The following is a 12,873-nucleotide window of genomic DNA, read 5'->3' as shown; positions in this document are numbered from 1 at the left end:
TAGTTTATGCACTGAATTCCCAAGTCTAGGCCAATTATTAGCTTGATTTACCATATAAAATGTGAAGAGCTGGTTTAAGACTGGAAACTACCTAACTATCTTCACGCTTTCACTGATAAGCCTTTCTGGACCTGAGTGTGCTGAGAAGTGTGAAAAGAGCTGGGGGCAGGCAGAACTGATGCTAAGTAAAGCTTGACCTAATAAGGTTAGTAACTTGCTAATAACCTGTTTTACTATTCTTCTACAGGAAGTCTCATTTCTCTTTGAGAGTCTGTCATGGGACCATCTTGTAACTCAATCCTCCCATTCAACAGTAAAATACAAAAAGAATAACTAAGTTTAAGGCAGAGTTATCCTGTATACTAGAATCCTGAAAAGAAGCAGAGGGCATATTATTATTGTTCAGATTTTCAGATCTGCTGCTCCAAAAATAATAAATTACAGCAAAACTTCAGTGTGCAATAGACATTGGCAAGGAACCGCTGAATTAGTCAGTGAGCGACAGACAGAATAAAATGTAATAGCTTCTAAAGGTAGTATGTAATCATTTCCTATGCCTTGCAGGTACAGACAAACACACATACCGGTGACATGGGTTGATTTACTGAGTAACTGCAAAATACAATACTTTGCAATCAATACAGAGCAACTCTATTCAAAACTATTAAATACATGGTTACACCTGTGTCCTCTTGTGACAACATGGTAAAAAGCAAGGTTTTAACTGTTGGAACATCAAATGACTATCTTCACAAAAGAGTAACAAAAGCACTAGTTGAAATCACACTCCAAATATTTGATTAGATACTGTATATGATCTACACAGTAACTTTAATACTGGAATCCAGTACTCATGGCTAGCTCTTTATACCTGCATCTTAAAACTCTCCGTTTCTACTTAATCCACAACTTAAAGTTCTTGCCACTGCCCTCTGCTTATGCCATGCTGCCCTGAATTAGCCTCCCTTCAATGACTGACATTATTGATGGACAGCCTCTGGATGGCAAATTCAGATCTCTCAATAGCAGAGGGGGGGATCACTAGAGGACAGAGTCAGAGAAAAGAACATTAGAAGCAGGAAAGTAAGGATAAGAGAACACAGTAGAACGAGTAGTTAAAAAGAGGACAGTGCATCTGTGACTAYTATAAAATACTGTTCAAGCAGCAGAATTCCTACATGAATGCTAATTACTAAACAGCTCAGTGATTTGTCATTTTAGGTGTTACACACATACAAAATTCAGCAATAGTGCAGTAAATGATAAAATTGGGATCACTTTAGATTTACAGCAGTGATCAAGAGCACCTTTCCCATGTCTGCCTGTTCAAAGTTCACTTCCCAAGAAGATGGGGCAGAAAATGCAGTTGTCAGTCAGCAGAGGACTCGTGAGAACACATGTGAATTCCAACCAGAACTGCTGACAGAGGACAGGAAGTGCCATTTTCCAAGAAGCACTTGACAAATTTACTTAATTTCCCCTCTCCCTAGCCCTCCCTCCTTTAAAAGTAATTTTTAAAAAAAGTAAGAAAACATCATGGGATGTGTTGGTGTTGTCAAACAACATTTCTTCAAGGTCTGTTCTGTTGTAACAGCATACAGAAGTCAACTTCCAAAAAGATGACACTTCATATTTGCCTTTTTAATATTTTTAGGGTGTAATTCAGCAGTGCGAGCACTAGTTCTACATTTACAAAATGTGTGCTTGTTCCCACCGTACACAGGCAAGGAGACATTGCACTTCAGCACCTGCTTGCACAGGTAAGCTTTGTATACACAATTGGTGCATATACACTTTGCAGTACAAAACAGGCTCTCACCTTTAAAAACCACAGTACTTAAAATATCTAAATCTTTAAACTTCCAACCTCTTGCTTTGGTATTGAATCAATAGAAAATTTACAATGCTGTTCTTCAGTCTTACACAGACTGAGATATTAACCAAGACAATAAAAAAATTAACAAGTCTGAATATCCAAAGAAAGCTACAAATACATTCATCAATACACAGCACACCACAAATAAAGACAATACAAAGGAATTGCTAATATGAATGAAAGCAGAATACTTGTAGGAAAGTCTGAAAATGTTCCTATCATTTTTCTCATGTAACATTTAATGTCACTTTAGCAACAACGATATGCCAGCTTCCACTATAAGTTAGTTCTGAAGTTGTACACATTGTGTTTGATTGAAAGAGGGGATGGGAAACAGAGGGCCTCTGAGGAGTTCAGTAGCAACACAGTAAGTGCATTGAAAATGTTGATAATCTGCGGCACATACAAATTTTATGGATTACATGGGCTACATTTTTCTATTTACAGTATCATACACTTGTATAAAGTCTCTGCTGCATTATTTTTTAGTACATACTCTATGGCAAATCACAGTAACTTTATTCATAGAAAAAGGAAATCCCAGTTTATTATGAAAACAGTGACTAATGGATATTATTTATCCRTGCTTAACCTACCCACCTCTCTGAACCCCATGAATCCCAAAAATCTAGTTGGCACAAAAGTGTTTTGATAACTTAATACAAAAACTGATTGCTCTTGCATATTTACCTCTGACTTAATCAGTACGTTCAGCGCTGGAGAATTATCCACTTTGCTAGAGGTCAGAATTAGTATGTTTCCAGAAAAATCTACACAAGGGAGTCACTTCGCTGTCGGTTATCTGATTGCATGTTAGGAAATACCAAAACAACGTGGTATATCACAGTAGTATCATGCTATCTCTTAGACACTGAACACTACAACAAGTCCTCAAAAATTTGTTTATAGGAGCAGTAGGCAACTTAAATTCAGTGAAAAACTGCTCCTCATCAGGCTTAGTAGGGTATCAGAGCCTTCAAAGCAGTTTCTAAAAATCAAAGGCATTGGGATTTCTTCATTCCAGCTGAGGCAGAGGCAAATCAAAGGAGAGTGGAGAGGAACTTTGTATAAAATGCAATACAGCTGAAAGAATGACACACCTGGTAGCTTGCACTTCAAGATGCAACACATACCTCAGTAAAAAAGAAAAACCTACTAAACGACATGACATCTGTCCTTGACGGCAGGAGGTACAGCCCTCTTTACTTTCCAACAGGTTTTCATACAGATATTTAAAAAAAGCTTAAAGAAATAGAATATGTAACAATCAAGCAGAAGGAAAATACAAAACAAAAGAACCATATTTGAAGGTCAATCTGCATCCTTTGCAGGAAACATGGACCCATTTCTTAGCTGGTAGAATTCTGTCACCAGGTTGAAAGAGCCTTTAAATAACAGTAAGCAGCTGGATACAAGTATGGAATTTTTATGTACTTACTAACTGTTGAACGGAAAAGTTTAGTTGTCAGACTGAGAAAGAAGGGCAGAGGTGCTTTTAGTCAAAAGATTGCCTACTTTTCTAGATAACAACTAAACAAAAACACAATAAAATAAAAAAATCCAACCAACCATGCCAACTGCTTATCAGTTTACTAACCTTTGTGTTTATGTCCTCAACTAAGATATTAAAAACTCGCTTGCAACACCTGAACGTAAAACAGTGCGTTCCTGCTATAACAAAACTATTTTTCTCTCCAGCATACTCTTCACTAGCTTTTGGTGCCACATGCTGAAGAAATTAGATTTAATTCAGTGAATGGCACACAACAGCAGGCAATGATTTGCAATACACCGGTGGCTCCATCTTGAAAGATACTAGGCTCTGTTCATTGCCGAAAAGCCGGTTGCTTACTTCAACAGCTCCTTTTCTAAATTTTAAATTTAAAATCAATCTCCCACTTGGAAATTCAGAGTCAGGTCCAATTTCCTCTGTCATCTCTAGTCACACTGCAGGACATCTTCAGAGACTATTCTTATTTCTTACCAATTCCATTGGTTACTTTTGATTTAGAGTGACGATTCCTCTTTCTAGATGAATGGCTTTCATTATTGACTGAATGTTTTGGTGGACTATTGTCAGCACCTGCTGAGAAATAAATAGTTTTTTGGCATACATATATTTGACATTCCCAAGCTCTTAATTTAAAGACAGTAAGGTTTTCTTGAGCTACAATCTTTACAGTAGGAATTATTTCAGGCTAATATGAACTGGTTGATACTTGTACTCCATCTAGTGGTCTAATTAAAAAAGGCAATTCTTAAGACTTCTGTAAAATTCTTTTTTCTCCAGAAAATATCAGAAGTTTGCTAGAGCAGAATATAACAGGGAAACATCCTCTGTTTTAAGTGACATCAGTAATATAAATCTCCAAACTTATTACTGGCAGGTACTACTATCAAGAATTAAGAACTGTGAAAGTGAGGTCACAGAAATGCTGGAGTTTCCTGTATGAGTACATTTCTTGTTTTCAGTTTTTCATATCGTATCCCACATTTAATTCTGAGAAAGCAAAGAGAGAAAATGGGGGATGAAACAAGTGTTCAAGAGCAAAACATGAAAGAAACTGAAGTTTGCAACTAATTAGGTAGCAGATAAAAATCAGAGAATAAAGAGTTCCTTGGCCAGATTTGCCTGGTATATCAAATTGGAAAAAAATATGTTTTGAATTAAAGCATATTTTCTCCAAAATATAAAAATCTACTAACTTACTAAACCAAGTTAACATCAGCATCTAGAAAATTCACATATGAAATATAAAGAACTCTGTTGTGTAGGTGCTTTTCAAGCATATAGTAAATTGGAAATACTTTTAAATAATACAAAGACACCTGGAGCATAAGCTCTGACAGAGGTAGTTTCTTGTTTTCTTCCAATAGGCAAGTCCACACTGAACAGGTAAAGGAGGAGACAAGTAACTTAACTGACCTCCAGTGTAGGGAAAAGAAATCAGAGAAGTGGGCTGCCTTTGCTTAGGACAGAGGAAGCTGTTTATGACCATCAGCACTGCATTGGCTAGGTAAGTGTCAGTAAGAACGTAAGTTCCAGGGCACATTCTTGATTGTTCCTTAACAGGCAGGAATAAAAGCACACTTCACATTCAAATGTTTACTAAAGATCAAACACACAATATTCAGGGAGAAAACCTGTTCAGAACAGTTATGAAACGCATAATCCCCTCACTCTGCAAAAATGGTCTGGAATAGCAGCAGAAAATGAAGCTCCTTCATTAAAAAATAAATACATTTTGCAGAGTTAGAAGAAAAAAGGCAGTAAAATCAGGTAGTTTTATAGATGATTTATCTGTATAGCTGCTGCAGGGATTTCTAAGTAAAACAAGTTGTCTCCAAGGTAAGTTTCTCAAGCCTCATTTCTTAGTGCTGACCCTTAATTCCAATATCACTTTGAGAACGTACATGTAAAAGCGTCAATACCTCTGCTGAATTTAGAATGAAGCCAGGAAGCATCTGGACTGTATGGGCTGTCTTCACTTTCTGACAAGGTCTGCAAAAACCAAGAGGGACATATGTCATTAGGATGTTGGTTCTTGTGATCAGCGCTTCTCCTGTCCAGATAAAGTAGGTATTAGACTGGTAAATTTAAACTATGGCAGAAGTCCTAACAAAATGCTCAGCCAATACTTAAGTCTCTTTCCTTCCTGGTTAAGAGGCATAACATTGATGATACAACAAGAACACATAATTTGCCATGTGATCTGTTGTGTAACCAAGTATTTTTAATATTCTTCTAGCGTTCCACCTATACAATGGGGACATTAGCTAACTATTCATCCCTGAATGCTTTGCTAAAATTACAGCCCCATTTTGAGTAACTAAGAGGACAGCATTCTTTAGAAGCCACAGTGTAATTTGGGATCTGTCCAACACCTGCCGAATTCAGAGTTCTTTCTACTGACTTCAGTTGGACTCTGGACCATCCCCCCCTCCCCACGTACACTAGCTTTGGTAAAGAATTTAAACATGTAGAAGCTTTGTAGTTAAACTTCTGTATAAAACGAAAACAGGCTTCCTAATAAAGTACCTTTTCTCGGTGGCCGTAGTATTCTGCGTACCAAACCATACCATATAAACACAGGAAAGTTGTAAAGGCCTAAACAAGGGAGAAGGAAAATAAAAAATGTCTGTAAAACTTTTTACAAATTCTTTGCTGGTTCAAGGTCATCTGAGTCTCTGAAGATTCAGCATTCAGAGCATGAAATTCTCTGTTTCTGTCTGCACCTTTATCAGGATGAAAAAGACCTGCGTTCCAAAGTTCAGGGTATGCATACATGGTGCCACCTTGGGGCATGCAGACCAATTCTCAACAGGAGTGTGAGAATACATACAAACCACTCACATACATACAGGATCCACTGCCAGTATGATTCTTCCCCCCCGACACYGTACCAGTCATCCTACAAAGGCGCTTGGTAAGCAGGTATGTTATCAGGAACATCAGGTTGTGAGGAAAAAACCCCAAAACATTTCTCCTTCCCCCTGCCCCATGCTTCAGGCTGGAGTACATATTTGGTTTTGTGGGGCTCTGATCTGAGAAGCAATTCAATACTTTTTCTCCTCTGAAGTTTTAGGAATAAAATCATAATGCTAAATAATGGAACAGTAAATTCTGACTTCCTATCGCCTGTTCAAACTGTCTTTCCAGCTAGAAGGGAGAAATATTTGTCAACCCATTATAAATGCCTTATTTTTCACTGATGATTAAAAATGTGTTTAGCATCAGAGTTACAAGTCTAGCAAAACAAACATACATTTACTGCTATGAAATGGACATTTCATGCTACATTTGCAGTAATCACACTGAAGTACAGAAAGCTGCAGGCTGAGCAAGAATGATTTGCCTGATAAAACAAGGTTGTTTATGCAATTTTAAGATGTCAGTGTGAGACAACATACATTACTTATTAGTGCTATTCATTAGCACCTGCTGGAAAGGAACAGGAGTTATTGGAAGCATCTCCAAAGTTATCCTCAGTTAAACTGGTATTTTCTCTCATAAAGATAAAAAGCTCTATAACTAGCATTAGTTTCATTGCTACCTTCCAAAGCACCAGTATATTCAGCTATGTAAAGACATGAGAAAAGAAAGTTATTCTAGTCGCTTCAAAGTATGTTCTAAATGATCTCACATTTGCTTTTTCTAGGACATGCATCTTTACCAGCACTCCCCCCCAACAGTTCCCTGCTGTCACTGTTTCATAAAGGAAGTTATTCAGAAGCTTTCAACACTTTTGCTGTGCTTTGTTTCACATGAAAAAATCTCACTCACCACACAAAGAAGCCAAAACACAACATACAGTATTTGTGTTTTGGAAAAAAGATCTTGTCCAAACTTTATGCACACAATAGCTTCAAGGAAAGCAATAACCCTGTGGGTAAAGGAAGGAGAGGAAAAAAGAAAGGTTACAAACACTAGGGATGTAACACACGTGCACAAGCCAAATTCCAGACTCTCAGCTCTAAACAAGCACTACTCTCTAACGAAGCATTAAGTGAAATTCTTTGGGAAATTTATTTTCTTTTTACATTTTAGCATAAACAGCATACAAAAAGTGATCGACTGGCAATCCACAATTCTATGAGCCTTTGCTTGTCTAGGGAACAAGCAGGAGCGCACGCGCAATAGCAAAGGGTTTCTGTTTTTCCCTACTACTGTGCTTCAGCCCTCACAAGATTAAAGTCTCATTTCCATGCTGAGCAACCAATAGACTCCCTGTTGGGTCAACGAAGAAACTGTGATTTGAAAATTTCTCYGTCAGACATAACCACCTTTATTTACTACAGGTCTACACAGGCCTTTAGATGGTAGCTACTCCGGTCGCTTTAGAGGGAATTTAGAAAGAAAATTAATGTGAAATGGCATTTCAAATCTCTGAGGTCCCACACATGTGATCTGATTTACATGTAAAACCCAGGCCAACACTACAAGAACAGAGGATCTGTGGAGAAATTCGAGAGGAAGAACTGCAGTATTTACTTTCCTGTCTGGCATTATAAGAATCAAAACAAGCATCTCCAGCTCTTTGATATCACCAGATAAATATATCTGTTGATATCAGAGATATCTCTCTGATAYCACCAGATACTTACATCTTTCAAGGCTCAAAGATATGGAGAAACATGTCCACACCTTCATGTGGAATGAGGGGTTACAAATCCAAAGCTTCCATCTCCTGCCATGGATATATATTCAGTTTGTATAGGTCCTGGATATAAAATTACATCTTTTTAACATCAACCCTAATAAAATTACATCTTTTTAACATCAACCCTAGTACAATATTACTTACTGGTGCAGCAAAAGCGTAGAACACAGACTCTTCTCAAGCTGAAGCAAATCATAAAGAAAACTACTTAACTTGAACTTAACTGACTTCGAGGTTGTACATGAACACACACATGTACACTCCTCAAATGTGTGCACTTACCAGCAGGGCAAGTTTCCTGGTCTCCCCAGGTAGACACTGGAGGACACATTCCCTACCAGCACTCTCCACAACCAGGGAGCTGCCAAAAGTAGCTCTACTACTTGTCAGACAAACCTCAGCTCCCTCAGTGAAAGAGGGATAAAAAATGTATGTGTGACAATCACTGGTATGGTAGAAATGGTCCTGAAGCAAGTAATACCTTGCAGCTATTTTTGTGCTATTCAATACGAATTGCAGCATGCTCAGTGAGGCCAGAGGACCAGCCGACTCTCAAAAGTGCCCACTTCCAATCTGGTAAGCAAACCTTGTCCTYGCTGAGCAGAGAACTGGAATTACTCGACAAGGCTGCCCTGGTAGTCTGTTCCCTTAAAGTACTACTCTAAAGTACTGGCTCTGAAGTACTACAAGGCTGATGGCCCAATACGCAATGAAAGACAACTTCTGAATCTCAGTCTCCTGTGTGTTTACCTAGGACAAAAGTTATGGGGCACATCTTAAATTAGGGTAGGTAAATTGGCACAGCCCTGCACACCTCAGATGATAAATACTATCTTATACAACACAGACCTCCAAATCTACAAATTTATAATAGCAGAATCTTCTTAAGAGGGGATTATTGAAGATGAGTAGAACATATTAAGTCCTACTCATTATATCATCTTATTTCCTTGCAAATAAGAATTCAGAAGAATAATTTTAAAGCTTTTTATACAAAAAAATTAGCACTACTAGGAAATTTTAAAGAAATTTATGCATGTGAAATGCTGTCATGGTGAAGTACCTTCTAATATTTGTTAGAGGTTGAAATTGCCAAGGTTGGCAGTCAGATCCACCTTTCTATGTTGTGGAGCTTTGCAGAATACATTTTAAATTATTTTTTCAAGTGCTTCTTGTCTGGCTTCTCCCTCATGAAAACCCTTTCATACCACAAATCAAAAACAGAGCAGTGCAAAAGGATCCAGAGGGGACTACAGAAAGGCACCTTAAAATTGTGAAAGTAATACCTAATTGACCAATACTTCAAATGACTGAGATGCATATTAGTAAAGACTTGACAGCTGCAGTACTCTGTAGGGTCACCAGTTATTTTTCTTCCTTGGTTTTACATAATTTTTACTGATCTAGCTGAGGAGGAAAACAAATAGTTAAAGTACAGCACAGCAACGGGAACAAAAAGTCCACTACCAGAAAACAAATATGGATATGATATATTTGATGCTATAAACAAAACAATAGGCTATTTCCAAAAGAGTGACTCTTATTATACAGCTGTTTGTGATGCATTTATACATTCTTCCTACTACTTCTGTCAAGAACACTTGGGCTTCTCATTGTTCAAAAGGAGCGGTATATACAATTAAAGAAACAGTAAATCACAAGACAGAAGAATGCTAATAGTGAAAGGTGTTAGTGCTCTACTGAAGGCTGATGGGAATCTCCACATTGTTTTAGATTCCTGTGCCAGAGAACTAAATACACTAAGTTTTTATTCAACAGAAAAGGTCTTTTAAAATCCTTACAGGCAACCCTTTTTGAAAGGCTTCGTCTTAATGAAAATAGTGCAGTTTCCAGCAGACCTGTTGCACTGGCTATATTCATGCCTTAAGTCATTTATTGTCCATCTGTTGAGAGTTACATTACAGTATACATTGAAGCTGCAGAATATACAGTTTAATATTAACACAAAGCTTTGACTTTAATTACTCCCATGGTTAGGTTGTTACAAATGCAATGTGTGCCTTTAAGTGCTTCATGATTTGAATAAGTTTTCGTATCAGTGGTGTTTGGGGAAATAATATTCTATATACTTGCTTTTAATAGCTTCATAAATTAATTATTCAGGGTAATTAAATTACTGGAAGAGTGCTGTTTTTCCAATAAACAGCAGGAACTCCTAGTTTAGATCTGTTTTTTCCTGGCAGATTACAGAAACAAGCAGTATCAAGGAGATTACTTATTCCAGGCTCACTTCCCACCATCAGATCAGACTGTAGACCAATATTCTATTACAGTTGTTGTTATGCAATCATAAGAAGATATCTGAATATCTATTTACTGACATAATATGCTGTGCTCAGTGAGAGCTTTGTACCAAGGGTGACAGCTGCTGCAACCCATAACAATTATTCATCGCCAGAAGGCAAATGCTCAGCATCATATTTCCCTTCATTTTGCAAAAGAGTAGTTTTACATTCTTTCTCTGGGATGAAACAGAGAAAAAAAAATCATCTTTCTTGATAGGGCAGAACTTAAACTCTCCCTCCAAAATTATAAAATTACTTAAAAAGTGTCTTTTATAAGACTCTAAAATTACCACCTATAGTTGAGAAATGTTCCTTTTTCATATAAACATCTTAATCCCTTAATCATTTAAAAACAGACTTCAGTAAAACATTTGCATTTAAGTACAATTCTCTAAAATAGTAATATAGTTGGTCTACAACTAGTAAGATGTTTATGCACAGAGCAAGGTTATTTGATTCTAATTGTACATTAAGTAGTCATATTAACTGTGTGATTAATTAGTCATCTTCAGTGCTAAAGCACCATCCATATCAAACCCAGAAAGACAGGTTACTCTGCGATGATCATTAAAAAGGGCCAGTGTGTTTTTAAGGATTACACATGTTACAGTCTCTCTTTAGCAGAATCATAATGCACACTTGTCTTGTTCTTTCTGGAATCATAATGCACACTTTTGATTCTTTGGGGGCGGGGTTCCTCCCTAAGTAAGGAGGCTTAGGCTTACAGAAAATATTATTAACTCCTACTTAACACCAGTAAAATTAAACAAGAACAAAGAGTTACTACCTTTTATATGTCCATTAGATGTTATGATCACAACTTGAAGACGGTAATAGATCCATCCCGGAAGGTGATAAGTCAGTGAAAGAGGTGAATATTTAAGTCCAGCCAAACCCAAGGAGACATATGCCATGTTCTCCAGGGTACATTTAAAACAAGAGTAGAAATCCCTTGAATTACATTGAAGCATGCTCTGATCTCATCTCAATTAACTGTTGAGAAAGGGGTGCTGTTTAAGGTAGTGTGGTGCACCTGGAAATAAGCCTTCCTGCTCAGCACTGTTCCTAAAACACGGCGACATCCCTGAGACTAACAGTAAAGATGAAAGAGTTTGCTAAAGCACTATCTTTAAATTAGATTTGAGCATTTTATGGCTCATTGAAATGCTATTCTAATTTAAGACAGTAATAGCTTCTTCTGTTAAACATGAAAATGGTTCAGACAATTCTGGAGATGAGAAATACACTAAACTTGAAAATCAAAATGAAATAGCTGTTTTAATTTAAAATCATACCTATCAGAAATGAGCTTCTTGAATAGGATATTTATATCCACACACACACACATGCATATATAGTTTATTAAAGATTTGATTTAACATCTTCTATGTTTGCCCATTTGTAAGCTTTCCAGCCATAAATCAAAATGGACTCTACTATATTGCTTATTTACAAGAAGCTTTTAAGATGCTACAACAGCATATGATTCTGGTTTTGAGAACAGTACATTTTAGTCAAGGAAGTTCCCACCAGATGCAATCTTGCAGTCTCTTCATTTAAAGGTCTCCTCTGAGAGACATGTTGAAAGAGATTGTAGCCAAAGTAACCACTGTTCGTAGTGTTCTTCTCTTTGAGAATAAAATAGAAATAGTTCGTAACTGTGGTTAGTTTCACTGTCTTTTGTTGCGAGTCCTCTAATAGCAGCAGCGCCCACCTTGATAGCCAGGTAAGCAATAACCTCACAACAGGTAAGGGGTAGTTGCAAAAGCTTTTCTCTTCTCACATGATTGAGAATATGGGCAGCAAGGCCAATGTGTCTCTGAAGAAGCCTAGCTTTATCCAGCAGTATCTAGTTTTTCCTTCTGTTCTTCTTCTTACTCCTACCATCGCTTTCCATGTTCTACCTCCAAATCTAGGATTTTCCTTTCCTCTGAACTTACAGAAAAATCTGTGTGTACCATTCTTTATATTAAAAACAACATTAGACAGGGACTGGCTTCATGCAAAGCCTGTTCCTGCATGGGACACATTCTTAACACTTGCACAAGAGCTTCAGATTTGTACACAAGAACACTTACCCAAACACCCAGCACTGAGTTCCCACCCTCTTGCACTGTGTATCTGTGAGGTAGGCATAGTATTGCCTGCGAAGGAAAACAAGAAAATTCTTTGATGAAGTTGAAAGTTCCCAGAATATTTACATTTAGAAAACTAGTTTATGTTACAAATAGATCTATACTGAAAATAAAATGCTGATGGTTGGAATCACATGCAATCATGCTGGAGGTCTACCAGATGACTTCAGTCCTAGTAGGGCAGATTATCACATGCATTGAATAGCTTGAAACAATACAGAAAACAGTTCTGAGAGCAAGAAGTATGAAAGGACCCAAACCAGCAGGCTAACAAAGCTATATATTTTCCTTCTGTCTCTCCAGTGACTTCAATTCTTTTAGGGAAAGTACAACAGCTTCAAAAGAATTAGAGAATCCCTCACTTCTTTTGCAATTTGTGTTTTAATCTAACAACT

The 12,873-nt window shown here is 37.3% G+C and overlaps 1 protein-coding gene across 6 annotated transcripts in view; it reads right to left on the bottom strand.

The window, feature by feature from the left end:
* Positions 1-583: 583 nt before the first annotated feature.
* Positions 584-12,873, bottom strand: part of PTDSS1 (phosphatidylserine synthase 1) — a 33,092-nt gene continuing 20,802 nt past the window's right edge. The window contains exons 9-13 of one of the 6 annotated variants that reach the window (XM_026060146.1): positions 12,422-12,487; positions 7,161-7,260; positions 5,916-5,984; positions 5,291-5,378; positions 584-3,962 (exon numbers count right to left, since the gene is read on the bottom strand). In XM_026060146.1, the coding sequence (XP_025915931.1) occupies positions 3,850-3,962; positions 5,291-5,378; positions 5,916-5,984; positions 7,161-7,260; positions 12,422-12,487 (436 nt within the window). In that variant the 3' untranslated portion in view covers positions 584-3,849. Of the gene's footprint in view, positions 3,963-5,290; positions 5,379-5,915; positions 5,985-7,160; positions 7,261-7,981; positions 8,098-11,130; positions 11,261-11,361; positions 11,972-12,421; positions 12,488-12,873 lie in introns of those variants that run through there. The other 5 variants (XM_026060147.1, XM_026060148.1, XM_026060149.1 and 2 more) reach the window with 5 other exon arrangements.

This window comes from Apteryx rowi, unplaced genomic scaffold (assembly GCF_003343035.1).
Source record: "Apteryx rowi isolate R43461 unplaced genomic scaffold, aptRow1 scaffold_165, whole genome shotgun sequence".
Taxonomy (NCBI): domain Eukaryota; kingdom Metazoa; phylum Chordata; class Aves; order Apterygiformes; family Apterygidae; genus Apteryx; species Apteryx rowi.
This window is presented reverse-complemented; position numbering and strand designations above follow the sequence as displayed.